Source organism: Linepithema humile, chromosome 2 (assembly GCF_040581485.1).
Source record: "Linepithema humile isolate Giens D197 chromosome 2, Lhum_UNIL_v1.0, whole genome shotgun sequence".
Classification (NCBI taxonomy): Eukaryota; Metazoa; Arthropoda; class Insecta; order Hymenoptera; family Formicidae; genus Linepithema; species Linepithema humile.
This window is the reverse complement of record NC_090129.1, coordinates 27,933,344-27,953,468: the sequence shown is the minus strand read 5'-3', so window position 1 is coordinate 27,953,468 and position 20,125 is coordinate 27,933,344. Positions and strand designations below refer to the sequence as shown.

Sequence of the window (20,125 nt, the reverse complement as noted above, 5' to 3'; positions counted from 1 at the left end):
AAATGTTTAAAAATTTTCTAAATGTTTAAAAAGTTTAAAAATTTCGACAATAAATTATGTTCTAATTTCAGGTTTTCTAGCCAACAGCATGCCTAATTAGAAACTTATTTCTTGTGTAGATTCTAGATAATGTTCTATAGATTTGAAAAAATATTAAGCATATATGTGTGCAATTTTTTAATCAATTACCAAGATTTAGAACTAGTTTGTTAACAATTCTGCAGCAAATAAATATAAATATTAAAAAAGCTTAAAAAATAAATACGTGTACTATTATGATACACATACTTCTTAGATACAGGAAATATGAATAAAAAAAAAGAAAAAATTGGATTTTAACATTTTTCTTTATTCAACAAAAAAGAATGTAAAATTTGTTGAAATTAACGATACGATTTCTGGTATCGTGCTCTAGCACCTGGACCACCAAATTTCTTTGGCTCACACCTTCTTGGATCAGCAACAAGGAGAGTACGATCATACTGAATAAGAATATCCTTTACCTCCTTTTTACTGGCTTCATCAACATCTAAAATAAAATCATATTATTATAACCTAATAAATTCAATAATTGGGGCTCAATAATCAAATATCAACACTTTGAAATCCAAATTAATTTCAATAAATAAGTTAATATTAAGTATTTGTCCTTATTGTAATGCTATTGAATAAGATAAATATAACAATATATTACTTGTTATCTAAGACAGAGATGGGAATTAGTTGCAACTTTCGATTTTCTGATTGACGCCTACTGTTTCCTCCTTGCTGCTCGCATGCTAGCAACGAGTCACCAAACGCGCTAACAACGTCCGTAACTAAGATATGTGATACTCATTGTCAGCCCCAGGAATGTCCATATCACAAATGCAACAAGATAATAAATATGGAACAATAGATTTCCACATTACGTGTGAGGTACTATTATTGACGTGTTCTTCAACAATAGTACCTCACAGGTGGAAACCTACATTTATCCCATATTTATTATCTTATTATATTTGTGATATGGACATTCCTGAGGCTAAATATCACGCACCTTAGTTACGCGCGTTGTTAGCGCGTTTGACGACTCGTTGCTAGCATGCGAGCGGCAAGGAGAAGGCAGGAGGTGTCAATCAGAAAATCGAGCTGAAAGTTGCAACTAATTCCCATCTCTGATCTAAGAAATTAAAAAAAATACCAGTTTGCTAATTACAATCACGCATTGCTCCAATTGTTTGCAAAATTATACATGGGATTGTATAAAGTATTATATCATGTACAACAAAACAACAAAACTATAAAAGATCAATTTAACAATTGTACTTACATTTTTGATAATATGCAACTAGTGCTTTAGAAATTGCTTGGCGAATAGCATAAATCTGTGCCACATGACCACCACCGTTTACTCTCACTCTAATATCAACTCCAGAGAACTTTTCCTGAAATACAAATAGGATAATATATCTTTGACAAAAACTACATCTGGTTTATGTGAATCCATTTCTAATCATAAGCTATCATGAGCAATATTTAGAAAAAATATATATTACAAAATAAATCACTACGTGTACAAGTATTTATAAATAGAAGTGACAGATTCAAAATTAAAAAAAAATTTATACTGACATTAATCTTTTCAGTCATTAGTTTGAAAAATCTTTACTTCTACGTGTCACTCACTTTGCCCAACAGTAGGATAGGTTCCTGCAATTTGTATTGTAATACTCTAGGTTCCACCAACTCTAATGGTCGGCCATTCACACGGAGATTTCCACGTCCACGCTTGCAATAGGCGACTGCGGTCGCGCTTTTCTGCAACGTACGTAAGTTTGTATTAGACACTTAATATAAGCACGCGTGTATCTAACCTTACTCTCATCATTATAACTCACCTTGCGTCCGAAGACTTGCACGGACTGGATTGGCTCCTTTTGTTTCTGAAAAGAAAATTATGCGTTACAAATCTAATTAATGGTTCTTTTTCTTGAAATCGATATAATTCCAATAGTAGAAATGTTACACTAACTTTTTGCATCTTGATCTAGCAGCAGTATACTCTAGAAAGGAAATAGATTACAACATGAGGTTCATCATTTGCTTACACTCGCTGCACTCGCTCCACTCGCTGCACTTCTGCACCTGCGTTCGTGTTATAGGAAATGACGTAAACCAAATGCTGGATTCACATAGAGTCCGATTTCCGACATATGACGTCCAATATCCAATAAAAAAAATTGTTTTATATAAAACAATTTCTCTTATAGCGTTTTCGAATAAACGGGGTTTGAACGATCTAGGGTTGATCAATCACTATTTTACTATAAATGCAAGTCTTTCATTGGTGGAGAGGTTGCAATGACGTCATTAACCAATCTTGGGTCGTTCAAATCCTGTATAATCGAAAACGCTATTATTGAATATCAGACGTCGGAAATCGGACCCAATGTGAATCTAGCAAAAGGGTCGTGTGGATGCGTTTCAAAATTCACTGCCAGTACTGGAAATCTATAGTTTATGTTACGTATATTGTAGATTTTCAGTACTGGCAGTGAATTTCCGAACGCAGCATATCATGCTGATTCAGGGCAGAGCCAAGATCTATAGAGAGAAGATTACCTCAGGCAAACCGGTTGTGGGCGAGGGACGATGAAGTAAGGGGGAAGCTAGAACAGCTTGTTGGCGAGGGGCGACGAAGTAAGGGGGGAGCTAGAAACAGCTTGTAGGCGAGGGGCGATAAAGGAAGGGGAAAGCATGATGATCTCTCGTCAAACAGTAGCTGTCTCTCTCGCACGCTTTAGTGTTTTCTCTCTCGCTCCTTTAATATAGAAATGCTTTGAGTTTTTATCGAAAAAATACTTTTATTTTGTAAAATATTGATAGCACTGGAAATTGCGTAATAAAAATTGAAAAGTAAATTAGAAAAGCGCTATAAATTACATATATTGCAAATTATAGCGCTAGATATTTAACGTTTATAATGTTAAATATCGTTGCAACAGATGCATTTGTAATACAAATTGCTTTGTACTCGTATTTAGACTGTAATATCAATGAAAATAAAATATAATTTGGAGATATACACAAAAAACATCATTTGTAAAGTAGTAAAATAAAAGAAAAAATAGTACATATTTAAAAATTATTTTTAAAATAATATTTACTGTTTATATGCATTATTTACAAAAGAAATACTATAAAGAAATTTATTTTTTATATTTAATTGTAAAAACCTCAAAAATTGTCAAGAAATTGTAACTAAAATTCATAAATGTAAGTACAATTCTAAGATAATATAAAAAACATCATACACAAATTTATTATGATACAAACTTAAATAACGAAATTGTAATATATGTTTCAACATTGCAAATGTGAATATTTATATGATAAAATTTACAAAGTGTTAATAATTTTCAAATATTTGCTAATAAAATATTATTGAAATGTTTCTGTTGAAATCTTAAAATAATTCTTTAAAACCAATATGATGGGGTATATATTAGGGATCATTAAATATGCGGCAACATTGTGATTATAAAATTTTATAAGTATCTATAATAAAAATTAAGTATAATAAATATAATAAGTATATAAGTATAATAATACAATTTTTATAAGTATCTATAATAATAAAAATACATATATGTTATATTAATCTGTTAATATAAAAAAATTATTAATTAATTTAACGCAAATAAATTTCTTTATATTAACAGATTTTAATACAACATATATATATGTATTTTTATTATTATAGATACTTATAAAAATTTTATTATTATACTTATACAGGGTGTCTGGCAATAATCGCCCCACCGGTCATATACAGGTAGAGGAGATCAAATCGAGTAGAAAAGTCCTTTACCATTTTTTAATTTTTATAATAAGTACTGAGTAATTAACGAAAAAAGATCGGCGAATCCGCGCGAGTAAAGCGCGCGCGGTGAGAAGGACGTCCCACTGCTACGCGATCACTAGGACACAAGGATCTAGCGTTACGCGCCGCTCGTATGTTGCCATTGTCATTTGTAGAGCGCTCCTCCCAACGCTTCATCGCGCGCCTAGTGATCGCATAGCAGTGGGATGTTCTTCTCGCTGCGCGCGCTTTACTTGCACGGATTCACCAATCTTTTTTCGTTAATTACTTAGTACTTATTACAAAAATCAAAAAATGGTAAAGGACTTTTCTACTCGATTTGACCTCCTCTACCTGTACATGACCGGTGGGGCGATTATTGCCAGACACCCTGTATACTTATTATATTTATTATACTTAATTTTTATTATAGATACTTATAAAATTTTATAATCACAATGTTGCCGCATATTTTTAATGATCCCTAATATATACCCCATCATATTGGTTTTAAAGAATTATTTTAAGATTTCAACAGAAACATTTCAATAATATTTTATTAGCAAATATTTGAAAATTGTTAACACTTTGTAAATTTTATCATATAAATATTCACATTTGCAATGTTGAAACATATATTACAATTTCATTATTTAAGTTTGTATCATAATAAATTTGTGTATGATGCTTTTTATATTATCCTAGAATTGTACTTACATTTATGAATTTTAGTTACAATTTCTTGACAATTTTTGAGGTTTTTACAATTAAATATAAAAAATAAATTTCTTTATAGTATTTCTTTTGTAACTAATGCATATAAACAGTAAATATTATTTTAAAAATAATTTTTAAATATGTACTATTTTTTCTTTTATTTTACTACTTTACAAATGATGTTTTTTGTGTATATCTCCAAATTATATTTTATTTTCATTGATATTACAGTCTAAATACGAGTACAAAGCAATTTGTATTACAAATGCATCTGTTGCAACGATATTTAACATTATAAACGTTAAATATCTAGCGCTATAATTTGCAATATATGTAATTTATAGCGCTTTTCTAATTTACTTTTCAATTTTTATTACGCAATTTCCAGTGCTATCAATATTTTACAAAATAAAAGTATTTTTTCGATAAAAACTCAAAGCATTTCTATATTAAAGGAGCGAGAGAGAAAACACTAAAGCGTGCGAGAGAGACAGCTACTGTTTGACGATGAGATCATTATGCTCTCCCCTTCCTTTGTCGCCCCTCGCCAACAAGCTGTTTCTAGCTCCCCCCTTCCTTCGTCGCCCCTCGCCAACAAGCTGTTCTAGCTCCCCCCTTATTTCATCGTCCCTCGCCCACAACCGGTTTGCTTGAGGTAACCTTCTCTCTATAGATCTTGGCCTGAGGTAACCTTCTCTCTATAGATCTTGCGGTTGGCACACGACGGAGCGCCTGTCGGTGAGTGCGTTCGTAGAGTGTCGCGAGTCCGTTCGATAATAGATCGATGCGGACTGCTTGGCGGCGCGGATTGGTCGACGCGGTTTTGCCTGCCGGACGGATTATGATTCGAAATCCCGGCGAAGAAACGCGATATATGGATCAGGAAGCCGATTACGCTCGGCGGGAGTACGAGAACGCTCGTACGAAGGCGGAAATAGAACGGCAATCCGGCTAGGTGCACGGGAATGTCTGTTGCACAAAGATCGGTGCCTAGAGAGGCCGAGTGCGCTCGGCGGGAGTACGAGGACGTTCGTACGAAGGCGGAATTAGAACGGCGATCCGGCTAGGTACGCGGGAATGCCCGCTGTACGAAGATCGGTGCCTAGAGGAGTCGAGTACGCTCGGCGGGTATACGAGTACACTCATATGCTGAGGCAAGAATACCGAGGACGCTCGGCGGTACACGAGAACGCTCGTGTGCTGGAAAAAGGCATAGAAGCCGAGTACGCTCGGTCGGACTACGAGAACGCTCATAGAGTGATGTTCGCTGTCTAGCAGCGAACAGGATCTGGTGAGAAGACGTACAGCCGGGCCTCTTTTATACCCGGCTGGCGGCCGACTGGCTTCGGACCGGTAAGCATCAGTGTTGCGATATGGGACCGGTTGTATGCGCATGTGCGGCTCTGCGCATGTGCGGTGATGGAGATCCAGTGCCGTTATATATTATGTGTTGACCGTATGGCGGGACGTTTTGACATGAGAAGGTGTGGTGACTACAAATAAGGTAAGATTTATTTATTTACAAGCATGGAATCTACGGAGCCAGCAGCTAAAAAACCAAGAAGTAAAAAATTTTAATCAATTTCAAAAAATTTAGAAATATTTTTAATGTAGCGGGGTAACGGTGCCTTGTTTAATTTGTATGAGACACTGTACTGACGCCGCATTGCCGCACATGCGCATACAACCGGTCCCATATCGCAACACTGGTAAGTATCGGCGGTTTCGGCGGCGGGCCCCCACTAACGGAATTTCGGAACGGTCGGATGTGGGGGTCCGTTTCGGCGATTGACCGCCGTTGTTTTTGATGAAGCTTTATCGGCGCTCGATGCGCCCTTGGTGGGTTACGGACGATAGACGGTCCGTAGCCATAACGATGCAGCTTGCGGGCTGCACCGTTACAGTTATAATTACGAATTATAAATACTAAATCGGATCATATATTAGTGTCTGTACAAACATAGCCAACGTTTAATCAAACATTTGTAGAAATCGATTAATTAATTGAAACATAACTTACTTTTTATTAATTTTTTTTCGTGGTAATAAGAATTTAATTCGTAGGTGAACATTATCAACAAATTGCTGATATTTATTGATGCAACAGTTACTGATATTTATTGATGTTTGTTTCTAAAGTCTACCAGAAAGTTGGTAATAACCGGCCCTAAAACTTTAATTGCGTTTTTCTAAAAAAGAAGTTTATTAAACTAATGTACAACATATTCCAGTTAGTTGTGGTCTAATTTATTAAAAATTTTTATTAAATTATTTTTGACAGTATGTCTTATCGTCATACGTACAATCTTTACTTTATAACAATTTGTTCTTAAAAAAAAATTTTTTTTTGCAAACATGCGTAAGTTTTAAAATTTTTTAATTTTTTAAATTTTATACGACTATAAGTACAATATTTTTTTTTATTCCTTACGCAGGAATAATGCGCATAGCGTGTTAATTGTTATTTGTTTTTAATGTAGGAATAACTAACGTAACACGCAGTCTACATAATAATTTTTTTAAACAAACAAGTTTGTTGCATTTAAACAAAATTATTTTTATAAATACTTTAGACATTGTTTATTGAACGGGTAGACATGCTTGCTGTAAATTAATTGTCAGCGCAAAAAATTAAAAATCTTTTTTTGTTTTGGACAAATAGTTTTTCCACACGCTAATGTTATATTTTGAAAAACATGGATTTTTGAAGGAGACATTACATACAAAGATATACCATTTATTTTCTGTTTCATGACATTAAGTATATAATATATGTAAACAATCAAAGTATAATAGAAGAAAAATTGTTAGTCAACTTTTTTTATTTAAATAAAATTGCTAAAATAGTCTTTCCTTTCAGAGCGGTAGTCACAGCGTTTTTCCTTAAAATTAAGTTCAATCACACCATCTAGTTCTGTCATAGCATACATATGGATGCTATCAAAGTCCACAGAAAATACAGGTTGGAAAGGAACAGTACTTACAGAATAACACTGAAAATTTTTAAGACAGTAAATAATACGTTATTAATAAAGGTTATTGCACATAAAATTTAAAAGTAATACAAACTTCAATGAAATTATTAAATCTTTGATCCCATAGAAGTATTAAACCAAAATTCGTCCCTGTTATAATAGTATACAAATTATCTGAAGAGAAACAACGTAATGCACGATTTTCGTTAAAGAAAGGAACATTCCATTCACGTACAAATTCGTATGTTCTAAAATCACAGTAACGAATATAATTAAATTGAATGGCTAATTAATGTCAACAATAAAATTTATTACCTTGTATCCATTTTTATCACCTGATGTTTATACAGCATGAGAATAGTGTGAGGATCTTGCCATAGTAGTTGGGAACAAGTATTATCAGTTATACGTTTATCCATTACCTCACAACTAAAATAGCTTTACATTAGTTTATTGCATATTATTCCCAATATACATAAAAACCTAGAAGACTAGAGAAAGGACATTAAACTCCTCTCCTGTCATCGGGCTATATAATATACTGGAGTGAGTCTTTCCCGTAAGAATTAATATGTAGTTTGCGGCCAAAAGATTGCAATACTAGAGTAGCTGTTTTCTTTCCACATTTACTACCGTTATGATGGGGGATATTATAAAAACACAGACAGATATCAGACAGATTTTCTCTAATACAACACTCTTTTTTCTGCAGTGGGTCACCACCGCTTCTAAAAGGCTCTCACCAGTATGTTACATAACTTATTAAGTTATAATTACGAATTATAAATACTAAATCGGATCATATAATATTGCCTGTACAAACATACTCAACGTTTAACTTAACATTTGTAGATATCGATTAATTAATTGAAACATAACTTACTTTTTATTAATATCATAAATTAGAAGCGATTCTCCTGCACTAGCAGCAACTTTTGTTTCTGTAGAATCTAATGAAATTGACTGAATCAATTTCTCACCGCAATAAATTGTTTCGTTTTCTTCCGCAGGACCATCATCGTCAAGTGTATTTTTCTTCCAAACAAAAACGGACTTTTTACATACTACATTAACATAGCATAATTAAAAATTTCTTAATCTTACCTTAATAAAATTTGAAGAACTTGGTATAATATGTTGCGTTGTTGCTTTTATGTTCGAAACGTCTTCACCATATATATTGGAATGTGCTCTTAATTGTTGAAGATTAATTAATGTTATTCCGTGATTTAATTCTCCAGTGCCGAATACTATCATCTCTTCAAGAATTTTTATGAAAAATAAAAAAATAAAAATAAACAAAAAACAAAATTTATAAATTAATATTTACACGTGACCGTTTATAATTATATTATTGCAATAAGCAATGCTTGAAAATTCACAGTTACAAGTTCCACGTATTATGTTTCTCGTAATGTTACCGTTCTTTGCACGATTACAAGCTGAAAGAGTCTTGTTGTCATAAAAGCAAATTGTATTTTTAGTCATTTTTAGGACTTTTCTGTTCATTCCCATGTCTTTCGTAGTTTCTATGGAACCTCTAACTAAGTCATACATGACATGTCTAAGCACTCAAAAAAATGATCTTGCAATAATAGCTAAAATTTTCTAGGTGTAAAAAATTAACTAAAACAGATAAATGATTAGCAACTGTTGTGATATTGCATATGTAATTACTTAATCAGTTTAGATGATAGAAACAGAATATATATCTGTATTGTTTGTGAACTTTAAAAAGAAAGTTTCTCTAAAGCGCCTATTTATATAAGATCAATCACGTGTTAGATCATGCAATGAATAACATTTAGCAATGGTACCTAAATTTTTCAGGAGCTAGGTATTGCTAGAACATTACTGCTATAAATTCTATATGTGACAAACAATGTTTTCACAGATACGAAAAATAGCGATACATTCTTGTTGCAATATCTAGAAATCTAACTACATCAGCGAAATATTTTTTTGAGTGAGAGCTATTTTATATTTCTAGTTGTAATGCGTAATAAATTTAGAATTATACGAAAATAATAGTGGTTTACATCTGTAAAAGAAAGTAAGACGTACGTTCTTCAATGTAATCTTATGTAAAATCGTGAATATTTTAAGTACTGATAATATGTAAATATAAAAATGTATTTTAAAAAGACATGCTTAAAAAATCAAATCATGTTTTGCAGAATTAAAAATATGACAAAAAGCTATGACTTAACGTTAATATGTATGAAAAATATTTACCAACATATTTTGTACCTTATTTAAAAAAAAAATATTTTTGTTATCTGAGAATATTTTTCTATTAATAATTGCTTTGATGGAGATTAAAAGTGTGATTTTATCAATTTATTTTGTGCAAAAGTACAGAGAAGATTGTAACGTCAACAGATATAATGTATATATTTTTGATTTGTATTGATTAAAAAATGAAAAAGAGGGCACATTAGCGCTGATGTGCGTGTATGAAAGAATGGAGATGTGATGTAAATAAACCGCGGTAAAGACAGATAGAAAAACTATAGAAAATACATATATTGGCAAAAGTCGTTACTTGCAGAAATATAATACTGAGAATCATCAACAAACACGTGATTTTAAGACAGAGTAGGAACAATAATATAAAGTAAAATTTATCAAAAATCGGTTTGACAGATTACGTGTTACAAAGAAAATTCTAGAATAAATTGAAATACAAATAAAATATAAGCTATATTTAACTTACCGTTCACAAAATTTTTTCGACACCTCATTCGTAACAAGCAAATGGTTACTTTTTTTATCGAAGACCTCTTTTAATATTTCACAAAATTTTTTGCATACACTGTCGAGCTGTAGTAAAGTATATACATCACATAAATTGAAAATTATTTGGAATATTTCGTCCGGTAAAGTGTCTAAAAGAGACATATTTGTCTTCTTAATTGGACGTTATCACACGAGAATATGAACACTACAATATGACAATCGGCATATGCACACCACTGAACGCTACACTAGAACCTGGAATCAGAGTTGCTAGGACGATACACCGGGGCTTGATCACTGACATTTATACTGTAGACTGCTAATACCAGACTCACGTCATATATATGTATATAACATAAAAATTCATAAATGATAAGGTCTGGCCATGTTCTAAAAAAAATCACTCCAATATATTTATATTTAAATAATTATCTAAATTTTTTATATATTACCAATATGAAAAGTAATTGATACATTATTCAAGGTGCAAATTTAAAATAAACATACATAAAATATACATAAAATGTATAAATAAAACTGATCAAAATTTGATTGAAAGAAATTTAATTGAAATAATAAAATATTTATTAAATATTAAATATGTTGAAATAATTTAGAATTTAAATTCTTGCGCGACTGTGAGGTGAGGAAGTGGCAGCGATAGGCTGTTGTATTAGAGTTCCTTTTGTTTTATTCTTCCTCTCCTCTCTCACTTGTCTTCTTCTTTATTGTGTGTGGTAACGGTAGTTGTGTGACGACGGACGCGTGTAAGGCTTCTTATATTATTAAAATAAATACTCTTAAAACCCAACAGGTTATGGGCCCAGAGTACGCATAAGTACATAATAATTGGTAGTTTAAGTGATATTTCGTGTGAACATTAAAACTTTTTCTTTTGAGTTGTCTGAGAAGCGTGGTCGAGTGAAAAATGGCTAGTGAGGAGATTTCTCTGCGAAACATCGTGAAATTCGATGATACAAATTTCCAACCATGAAAATTTCAGATGAAAAGATTATTTGACTACAACGATTTAATGAGGATTGTCGAGGGAAGTGAGACGCTTCCTGAAGAGGCTATGGATGCGGATGCAGCGGTGAGAAATGCTGAGCGTGTGGCGTGGAAGAAGAGGCACGATTTCTCATAATCACAGCGTGTAACGAGATACAGATGGAATATCTGACTGTATGTGATACCGCTCATGACATGTGGAGAAAGCTGTCGGCAATTCACGAGCAGCGATCATCGACAAACAAACGTTCGACAATTAGATGTAAGATATACGACAAACACATGTAAAATATATTAATAAATAGCACCTAGAACAAGCTAAGGCTCAATAAATAAGCGTGTATCACCATTTTAAAGTTTTAATTGAAAAACTGAGCCTAATTAAAAAATTCTTTTTATAGTTTTAAATAGATTGAATATGTATGATATTTAACAACATGCATCGTTAAAAAAAATTCTTGCGCATTGCTGGTCAGATATTCCATTACAAACTTTGTCAGTGTGATATATGTTTTTTTACTTCAGCGAGATATCGATAAGTCGTTTTTTACAAAAAATATCAACATTTTTTTATGCAAGGTATAGTGTATAAATATTACATAACTTAACAAATTTTTAATGACAAGACTAATATCTACATATTCTTTTTAAGGTACATTATTCATTAATATGTCTACTTGTTTTTAAAAAGAATTTTGTAAGTAATTTTAAGAAATTTAGAATTTAGACAACAAAGAAAATTCTGATAAATTTTTAATTAATTGCTGTCAAAACTGTAAGCGATCGATAAGTTATCGATAAATCGATAAGTACCTAAGCAATCGATAAACAATAAAATAAATTCTAAGAAATTCGGCAATTATTCGATAGAGTAATGACTGATATTGAGGTAGTGAGTTCGGAGTAGAAAAGATACACATTGTACAAATTTTATAGAGGAAGAATGCTACAGAAAGAAATCGAGCATTAGATCGGCGAAGAACTATAGATCCGAAAATACGAATCAACGAAGGTGTAATCAAAGAGGTGTTTTACTCCATGAACAAAATACGAAATAGTTGACGAGGGATTTCCGCATGTGAAACGATAATTTGTTTCTTTAATTTGTGACTTTTAAATAGATCAAATAAACTGTGTTTAATAAACTTTACATTTAAATTCAGTTTTAATTTAATAAATTTACACTGATATTGATTAATCGAAACCAATGTGTCGAAACGTTCTTTGTTTGAAAATGTAAATTATTTGCACGATAATCTAGCGTGGGCACTTAGCCCTTCCGTTATTTGATAAACAAAAAAGTCTAGTTTGTATTATTGTTTCTTGTTTTAATTGTGACTTATGTAAATATGAAAAAGATTAAAATGTCTCAATTTTTCAATCCAGAAGTAGAAATCCAGAAGAAATAATGATTTCTACTTCTGGATTGAAAAATTGAGACATTTTAATCTTTTTCATATTTACATAAGTCACAATTAAAACAAGAAACAATAATACAAACTAGACTTTTTTGTTTATCAAATAACGGAAGGGCTAAGTGCCCACGCTAGATTATCGTGCAAATAATTTACATTTTCAAACAAAGAACGTTTCGACACATTGGTTTCGATTAATCAATATCAGTGTAAATTTATTAAATTAAAACTGAATTTAAATTATCAGAGAAAATTTTATATAAAAAATTACTATGTACGGCTGTAGTCGCGGATCATAAAGAGATTATAAAAATTTTTGCTGTTTTTTACATAATGGCCATAGTATTTAAACTTATAATTTCTCTTATTATAGTAATTTTTGATATAAAATTTTCTCCATGTAGTTTTCTATTAATTTTTTAAAATCATTAAAGTTATTAGCAAATATTCATAATTTGTTAAAACGAAAAAGTGTCCAAAAATGAAAAATGAAAGAGTGTCCAAAAAGCGTCACCTCATTTTTCATAACGTCTTCATATTCTTACTCATCAAGCCAGCCTTATTTTATCATTTTGTATTCACTGATGATTCAAAACAACTAGTGTCACTAGTTACGAAAAATGAAGTGACACTTCTTGGATACTTTTTAATAAACGTAATGTAATTAATACACACTGAAAACGTTGGTGCAGTCAATATGGTCTTAATTTTAATTAGCAACGGCATAGGAGTAGATGACTATAAAGAAATCAAATTAAAAAGACATGGATTTGCGTTCCATCCTCGAGATTGAAAAATCAGAAAATATAGACAACGATAAAAATTATATAACCAAAGAAATTGCGTTTGAGATCAATCTTAAATATGTATTAAGTAATATTAAATGTAAAATTTTTTAAAGGCGTTGCGTTGTGTAACTTCTAAATCGTTTATCGAAAAATTGTTTGTTTACCTTACACACTGAAGATGGCCTAAGCCCAAGGCCGAAACTTCTGTGGTTTTTCTACATGATGTAAATAATAATTGCGAGCATTAAATTCTAGCTTTTAGCTCTACCAGCTCGTGTAATAAAATTATGATTAATGTATTAATTTAAAGAGCTATATTTATTAAATAAATTTATGATAAATTTAAATGACTATTGCCGTTTCACAGTTGTACTTTTGGTTTTATTTTTAACTGAACTTAAATTTTTATTTTCTATACGGAAAGATAGTAAAAATATAATTTTAATAAAATAAATTAAGTTTTCAATAATACGATTAATTTTAATATATATTTAGCCAATAGGACACTCACGTAATTCACATATTCAAAATTTATCAACGCTTATTTTTTATTTTATAACATATTCTGTTCATATAATGTTATTATTATTATTATACTTTAATTTTTTTATTTATTTTATACTATTTCGGTTTTATGAAAATACTTTTTTAATGATTAATTTAATTTAGTTGGCAAAATACTTGAAAAATTTAAAAAAATTTATCATTAGGTATTCGAAAAATATTTAGTCAGATCGCACAAATAAAGCATGTAATTTTTCAAAAATAATTTTATAAACTTTGTTCTTAATTTACTTTAATATGTATTTTAACATCTTCTTTGAGTTATAGTAAAATTTATCGAATTTTTTTACAATGCAATCTCTCAGCTGGTTGAAGTTTGGAACGTTCCTGGAACGATTTTTTAAAAATAATTTGTCGCTCTTGTCCTTTTGCAAGGAGGAAGTTTTGAAACCCACAAACAAAGTACAAAAGAGACCGATCCGATACATGCGTCGGAAGACACCCTTATACCCGAAAACCCACCCCCAAAATCACTTAAACAATTCTAGCCAAGCTAAAAATGATTTGTCGCTCTTTTCCTTCTGCACGGAGAAAATTCCGAGGCCCTCACACGACATGCAAAAGAGACTGATTCGATACATGCGTCGGAAGACACCCTTATACTCGAAAAACCACCCTTAAAATTTCTTGTACAGAACATTTCTTGTACAAAACAATGATTAAATATTTCGCAATAGTCGAGTTTTTAAAAAAATCAACTTTTTGTGTTACTCCAGAGAAAAATGTTATTAATAGAATATGAAGAAGAAAATAACATATATAATTTTTACATTGCAAAGCTTTTTATTTATCAAGGAAATTATAATACTTCATTACATAAGCATAACATTGAATATTTATACACAAACACACGAAAAAGCGTACTTTTTCTTAATTAAATTGTATGCAAATGAAAGTTTTACTTTATTTTAATGCTACTTAAATTTATATAATGGCTACAATTTTTCTGTTAAAAAAAATTTTTTTATTTACTAGGGGCATACTAAATATTTTTCTATAGAATAATTAAATACAGTGTCTTTTTTACATACATATGTATTTTAAGTATAACAATTGTTATAACATGCCGTGTATTAACATCCACACTCAGTCTCTAATTATAATTACTTATAATTATACTAATTATTCTAAATTATTATGTGCAATTTTAGAAATGTGTTTAAAATACAATTAATTTCAAATTCGTTCAAACCGTTTTAATTTCTACAGTTATATTTTCACTTAATAATTAAAAGATGTGTCGTTATAATTTTAGTTTTTACAGATTTTGGATAGATGCAAACATTTGAGAAACCTTGTACGATTATCGAATTAAACTGATAAGCGTTAGTTTCTCATTGTGTTATTATTTAAACAAACAAATAAGAAATTATTAATTAAATAATCAACTGACATAATAAGCATTTGTCTTGAATATTTTTCAATTGTGTGAAGAAATCGTCTTACGTTTGTTACAGCATGCATTTCGTTAATAATAAATTAATTTTTTTATTATACTGAAAGAATTATCAATTCTATAAGTTAAGTATAATTGGAAAATTTAAATTGACATACTTGTATTTTACCAATAATTATTATTACATTAATATTATAGTTCGGAAACTTCTAATAATATAATAATTACTAAAGAGATAAATTTAAATTATCTAAAGTACAATAAATGTTCAGGCTACACATACCACTAAGATACACATAGAAATGTAAGAAATGAAACTTAAACTGAAATATTGGGTTGAATAAATTGTTGACAAACTTTGTCCCTGAACCGAAGAGTCGATTGTTCATAAAATTGTTATACTTTATAAAATTATAAGCGTAGTTTATAAATTTAAAACAGGTTAAACATAAGCAATATATAATATTTATATAATATATATATATATATATATATATATATATATATATATATATATATATATTTTTATGTATATATTTATACTTACTTTGTTAAAAAATAGAAAATTCTTAATGTAAAAATACAACTTGTAATGTAAAAACTGAAATATATAAAATATTTACTTAATTGTATTTATTTAGCAATGTATACGCAATTATAAAGTAGTGATGCAATTCTTAAGAATATTTGGAGAATATTTCACATCTATACATATCGTTTTAATGTTAAGTACGGTCTGACAATTTTAGATTAAGGGCCGATTATACCAATTTTTTGATAGACTTTATCTCTCGGTTATCTAAAATAAATATCAGTAATCCTTAGTAATCGATAGTTGGAATAACGAGTAAAATTACTTCTTTTAATAATAATTTAATTTGTACGTGATCATTATCAACAAACTACTGATATATATATAGATGCAATAGTTACTCATATTTATAGATGTTTGTTTCTAAAGTCTACCAGAAAGTTGGTAATAACCAGCCCTAAAATTTTAATTGCGTTTTTCTCGAAATGAAGTTTAGTAAACTAATGTGCAACATATTCCAGTCAGTTTTGGCATAATTTATTTAAAAATTTCATTAAATTATTTTTGACTGTATGTTTTATTGTCATACGTACAATCTTTACTTTATAACAATTTGTTCGTAAAAAAATTTTTTTTGCAAACATGCGTAATTTTAAAATTTTTTAAATTCCGTACGTACAACTATAACTCGAATATTTTTTTTTATTTCTTACGCGAGAATATCGCGCATAGCACGTCAATTGTTATTTGTTCCAAATGTAGGAATAACGAGCGTAAAACGTAGTCTATATAAAAATTTTTTTAAACATACAAGTTTGTTGCTTTAATTTAAAATTAAGATAAATACTTTTATAAATACTTTATAAATACTTTTGACGTTGTTTATTGGACGGATTGGACATGCTTGCTTGTGAATTAATTGCCGGCGCAAAAAAATAAAAATCTCCCTTTTGTTTCGGATTAATATATTTTGCACACGCTAATGTTATATTTTGATAAATATGGATTTTTGAAGCAAATATATTACATACAAAGATATATCATTTATTTTTTATTTCATTACATTAAGTATATAATTTATATAAACAATCAAAGTATAATAGAAGAAAAATTGTTAATCAACTTTTTTTATTTAAATAAAACTGTTAAAATACTTCTTTCTTTCAGCGCGGTCATAATAGTGACCTTCTTTAAAATTAAATTCAACCACACCATCTAGCTTTGTAATAGCATACATATGGGTGCTATTAAATTCCACAGAAAATACTGGGTTGAAAAGAATAGGATATATATTAAATGTCTGAAAATTTTTAAGACCTTTAATAATAGATTATTAATAAAGATCATTGCAAGATACATAAAATTTAAAAGTAATACAAACTAGAATGCAATCAGTTGATCTTTGATCCCATAGAAGTACTGTACCAATATTCGTCCCTGTCATAATAGTATACAAATAATCTGAAGAGAGACTATATAATTCATAATCACTGTTTAAGACAGAAGCATCCCATGTACGTACAAATTCGAATGTTCTACAATCACAGTAACAAATATAACTAAATTAAATAGATAATTAATGTTGACAATAAGATTTATTACCTTATATCCATTTTTTTAATATATGGTTCATACAACATGAGAATAGTGTGAGTATCTTGCCATAGTAGTTGGTAACAAGTATGATCATCTATACATTCCTCCCTTACCTTACAACTAAAATAGCTTTACATTAGTTTATTGCATATTGTTCCAAACATACATGAAAACTTAGAAGACTAGAGAAAGCAGACCAAACTCCTCTCTTGTCAGCGGGCTATATAATATATTGGAGTGAGCTTTTCCCTTTAAGAACTAATATGCGGCCAAAGGATTGCAATAGTAGACTATCTGTTTTATTTTTACATTTACTGCCGTTATGATGAGAGATGTTATAAAAACGAAGACAGACATCAGACAGATTTTCTTTATTACAACTCTCTCTTTTTCACAGTGGGCCACCACCGCTCTTTTATAGGCTCTTACCAATATGTTATATAACTTATTTAGTTATAATTACGAATTATAAATACTAAATCGGATTATATAATAGTGTCTGTACAAATATAGTCAATGTTTAATTGAACATTTGTAAAAATCGATGAATTAATTGAAACATAATTTACTGTTTATTAATATCATAAATTAGAAACGATTCTTCGGTACTAGCAGCAACTTTTGTTTCTGTAGGATCTAATGAAATTGAATGAATCAAGTTCTTGCCGCTATAAATTGGTTTCTTTTTTTCCACAGAATCATCATCTTCAAGTGTATTTTTCTGTATCTAAACAAAAACGGACTTTTTACATTGTACATTCTACATTAACATAGCATAATTACAAATTTTTTAATCTTACTTTTATTAAATTTGAAGAACTTGATATAATATTTTGCGTTGTTACTTCTATGTTCGAAACGTATTCATCATATACATTGGAATGTGCTTTTAATAGTTGAATATTATTAATGTTTTTCCATGATTCAATTCTCCAATGCCTAATACTACCATCTCTGCAAAAATTTTTGTGAACATTAAAAAGGAATAAATAAACATAAAACAAAATTTATAATAAATATTTACACGTGGCCGCTTATAATTATATCATTGCAATAAGCAATGCTTGAAAATGGACAGTTACAATTTCCAAGAATCATGCCTCCCATAATGTTACCGTCTTCTGCACGATTAAAAGCTGACAGAATATTTCCGTCATAAAACCAAACTGTATTTTTAGTCATTTTTAGGCGATTTCCGTTCATTCTTCTGGCTCCCATATCTTCTATGGAATCTATAACTAAGTGACATATGATATGTTTACGAGCTAATCCATATTTCCAGTTGTAATACGTAATAAATTTAGAATTATACGAAGGTAATAGTGCTGTACATCTGCAAAAGAAAGTAAAACGTACGCTCTTCAATGTGATCCTATGTAAAATCGTGAATATTGTACGTACTGATAATATGTAAATATAAAAATGTATTTTAAAAAGACATGCTTAAAAAATTAAATCAAGTTTTGCACAAGTAAAAATATGACAAAAAGCTATGACTTAATGTTAATATGTGTAAAAAAGTTTTATCAACATATATTGTATTATATTATAAAAAATATATAAATATTTTTGTTATCTCAGAACACTTTTCTATTAATAATTGCTTTGATACAGACTAAGAGTGTGATTTTATCGATTTATTTGGTGCAAAAGTACAGAGAAGATTGTAACGTCGACAGATATAATGTATAAATTTCTTATAGCTATTGATTGAAAAATGAAAGAGGGGGTACATTAGCGCTTATGTGATTTTAATATAGAACAGGAACAATAATATGAAGCAAAAATTATCAAAAATCGGTTCGACAGTTTACGTGTTACAAAGAAAATTCTAGAATAAATTGAAATGCAAATAAGAATTAAGCTATATTTAACTTACCGTTCACAAAATTTTTTCGACACCTCATTCGTAACAAGCAAATGGTTACTTTTTTTATTTAAGACATTTTCTGATATTTTATGAAATTTTTTGCATACTCTGTTGAGCTGTAGTAAAGTATATACATCACATAAATTAAAAATTATTTCCAACATTTCGAGCGGTAAATGGTATAGAAGAGACATATTTGTCTTTTTAATTGGACGTTATCACACGAGAATATGAACACTACAGGATGACAATCGATATGTGTACTGAACGTTACACTAGAACCTAGAATCAGAGTTGTTAGAATGATACACCGAGGTCTGATCACTGACATCTATACTGTAGGCTGCTAATGCCAGACTGGCGTTAAATATATAACAACAAACTCTGCGTATTAAATTCTCGCGCATGCGAAAACGCTGATGGACAGCAGTCATTTTTTTGGTTGATGTTATGAATATAATATAATTATAATCAGAAGAATAAAAAATATATAGTATAGTATATTTATTATTAATAAATAAATAAATATATATATATATATATATACTAGGTGTTGGAATTAATTCGTAGCGTTTTTTTGCAAAATTTCGTGGTTTATTATGCAAGTATCATTACAGTGGCGTCATTCAAAGTATTGTCCATCGTTATCCACTACTTTTTGCCATCTTTCTGGCAAAGCAC

General features: G+C 29.9%; 2 protein-coding genes across 2 annotated transcripts; both read right to left on the bottom strand.

Moving 5' to 3' along the window:
* Positions 1-328: 328 nt before the first annotated feature.
* LOC105677313 (small ribosomal subunit protein uS9) lies at positions 329-2,128 on the bottom strand. Its single transcript, XM_012375849.2, has 5 exons — positions 2,015-2,128; positions 1,881-1,925; positions 1,669-1,800; positions 1,313-1,427; positions 329-529 (listed from the first exon to the last, which is right to left on the bottom strand). Exons 1-5 carry the CDS (start codon positions 2,021-2,023, stop codon positions 384-386), a joined length of 447 nt encoding a protein of 148 aa, XP_012231272.1. The 5' UTR covers positions 2,024-2,128; the 3' UTR covers positions 329-383.
* Positions 2,129-15,998: 13,870 nt separating this feature from the next.
* Positions 15,999-19,836, bottom strand: LOC105677305 (uncharacterized). The gene is made up of 7 exons (XM_067350551.1): positions 19,454-19,836; positions 18,599-18,907; positions 18,375-18,528; positions 18,144-18,301; positions 17,581-17,694; positions 17,360-17,513; positions 15,999-17,278 (listed from the first exon to the last, which is right to left on the bottom strand). Exons 1-7 carry the CDS (start codon positions 19,636-19,638, stop codon positions 17,111-17,113), a joined length of 1,242 nt encoding a protein of 413 aa, XP_067206652.1. The 5' UTR covers positions 19,639-19,836; the 3' UTR covers positions 15,999-17,110.
* Between the last annotated feature and the right edge of the window lie 289 nt (positions 19,837-20,125).

Excerpts from the sequence above, each read along its gene's own strand:
- LOC105677313 (XM_012375849.2), bottom strand. Across the intron at positions 1,428-1,668 it reads CTATCCTACTGTTGGGCAAA|GAAAAGTTCTCTGGAGTTGA; the intron begins GTGAGTGACACG and ends TTTGTATTTCAG. Across the intron at positions 530-1,312 it reads AGTTGCATATTATCAAAAAT|ATGTTGATGAAGCCAGTAAA; the intron begins GTAAGTACAATT and ends ATTTTATTTTAG.
- LOC105677305 (XM_067350551.1), bottom strand. The coding sequence starts at position 19,638 with ATGTCTCTTCTATACCATTTACCGCTCGAAATGTTGGAAATAATTTTT. Across the intron at positions 17,514-17,580 it reads ATTAAAAAAATGGATATAAG|AACATTCGAATTTGTACGTA; the intron begins GTAATAAATCTT and ends CTGTGATTGTAG. Across the intron at positions 17,279-17,359 it reads GATCAACTGATTGCATTCTA|ACATTTAATATATATCCTAT; the intron begins GTTTGTATTACT and ends AAAAATTTTCAG.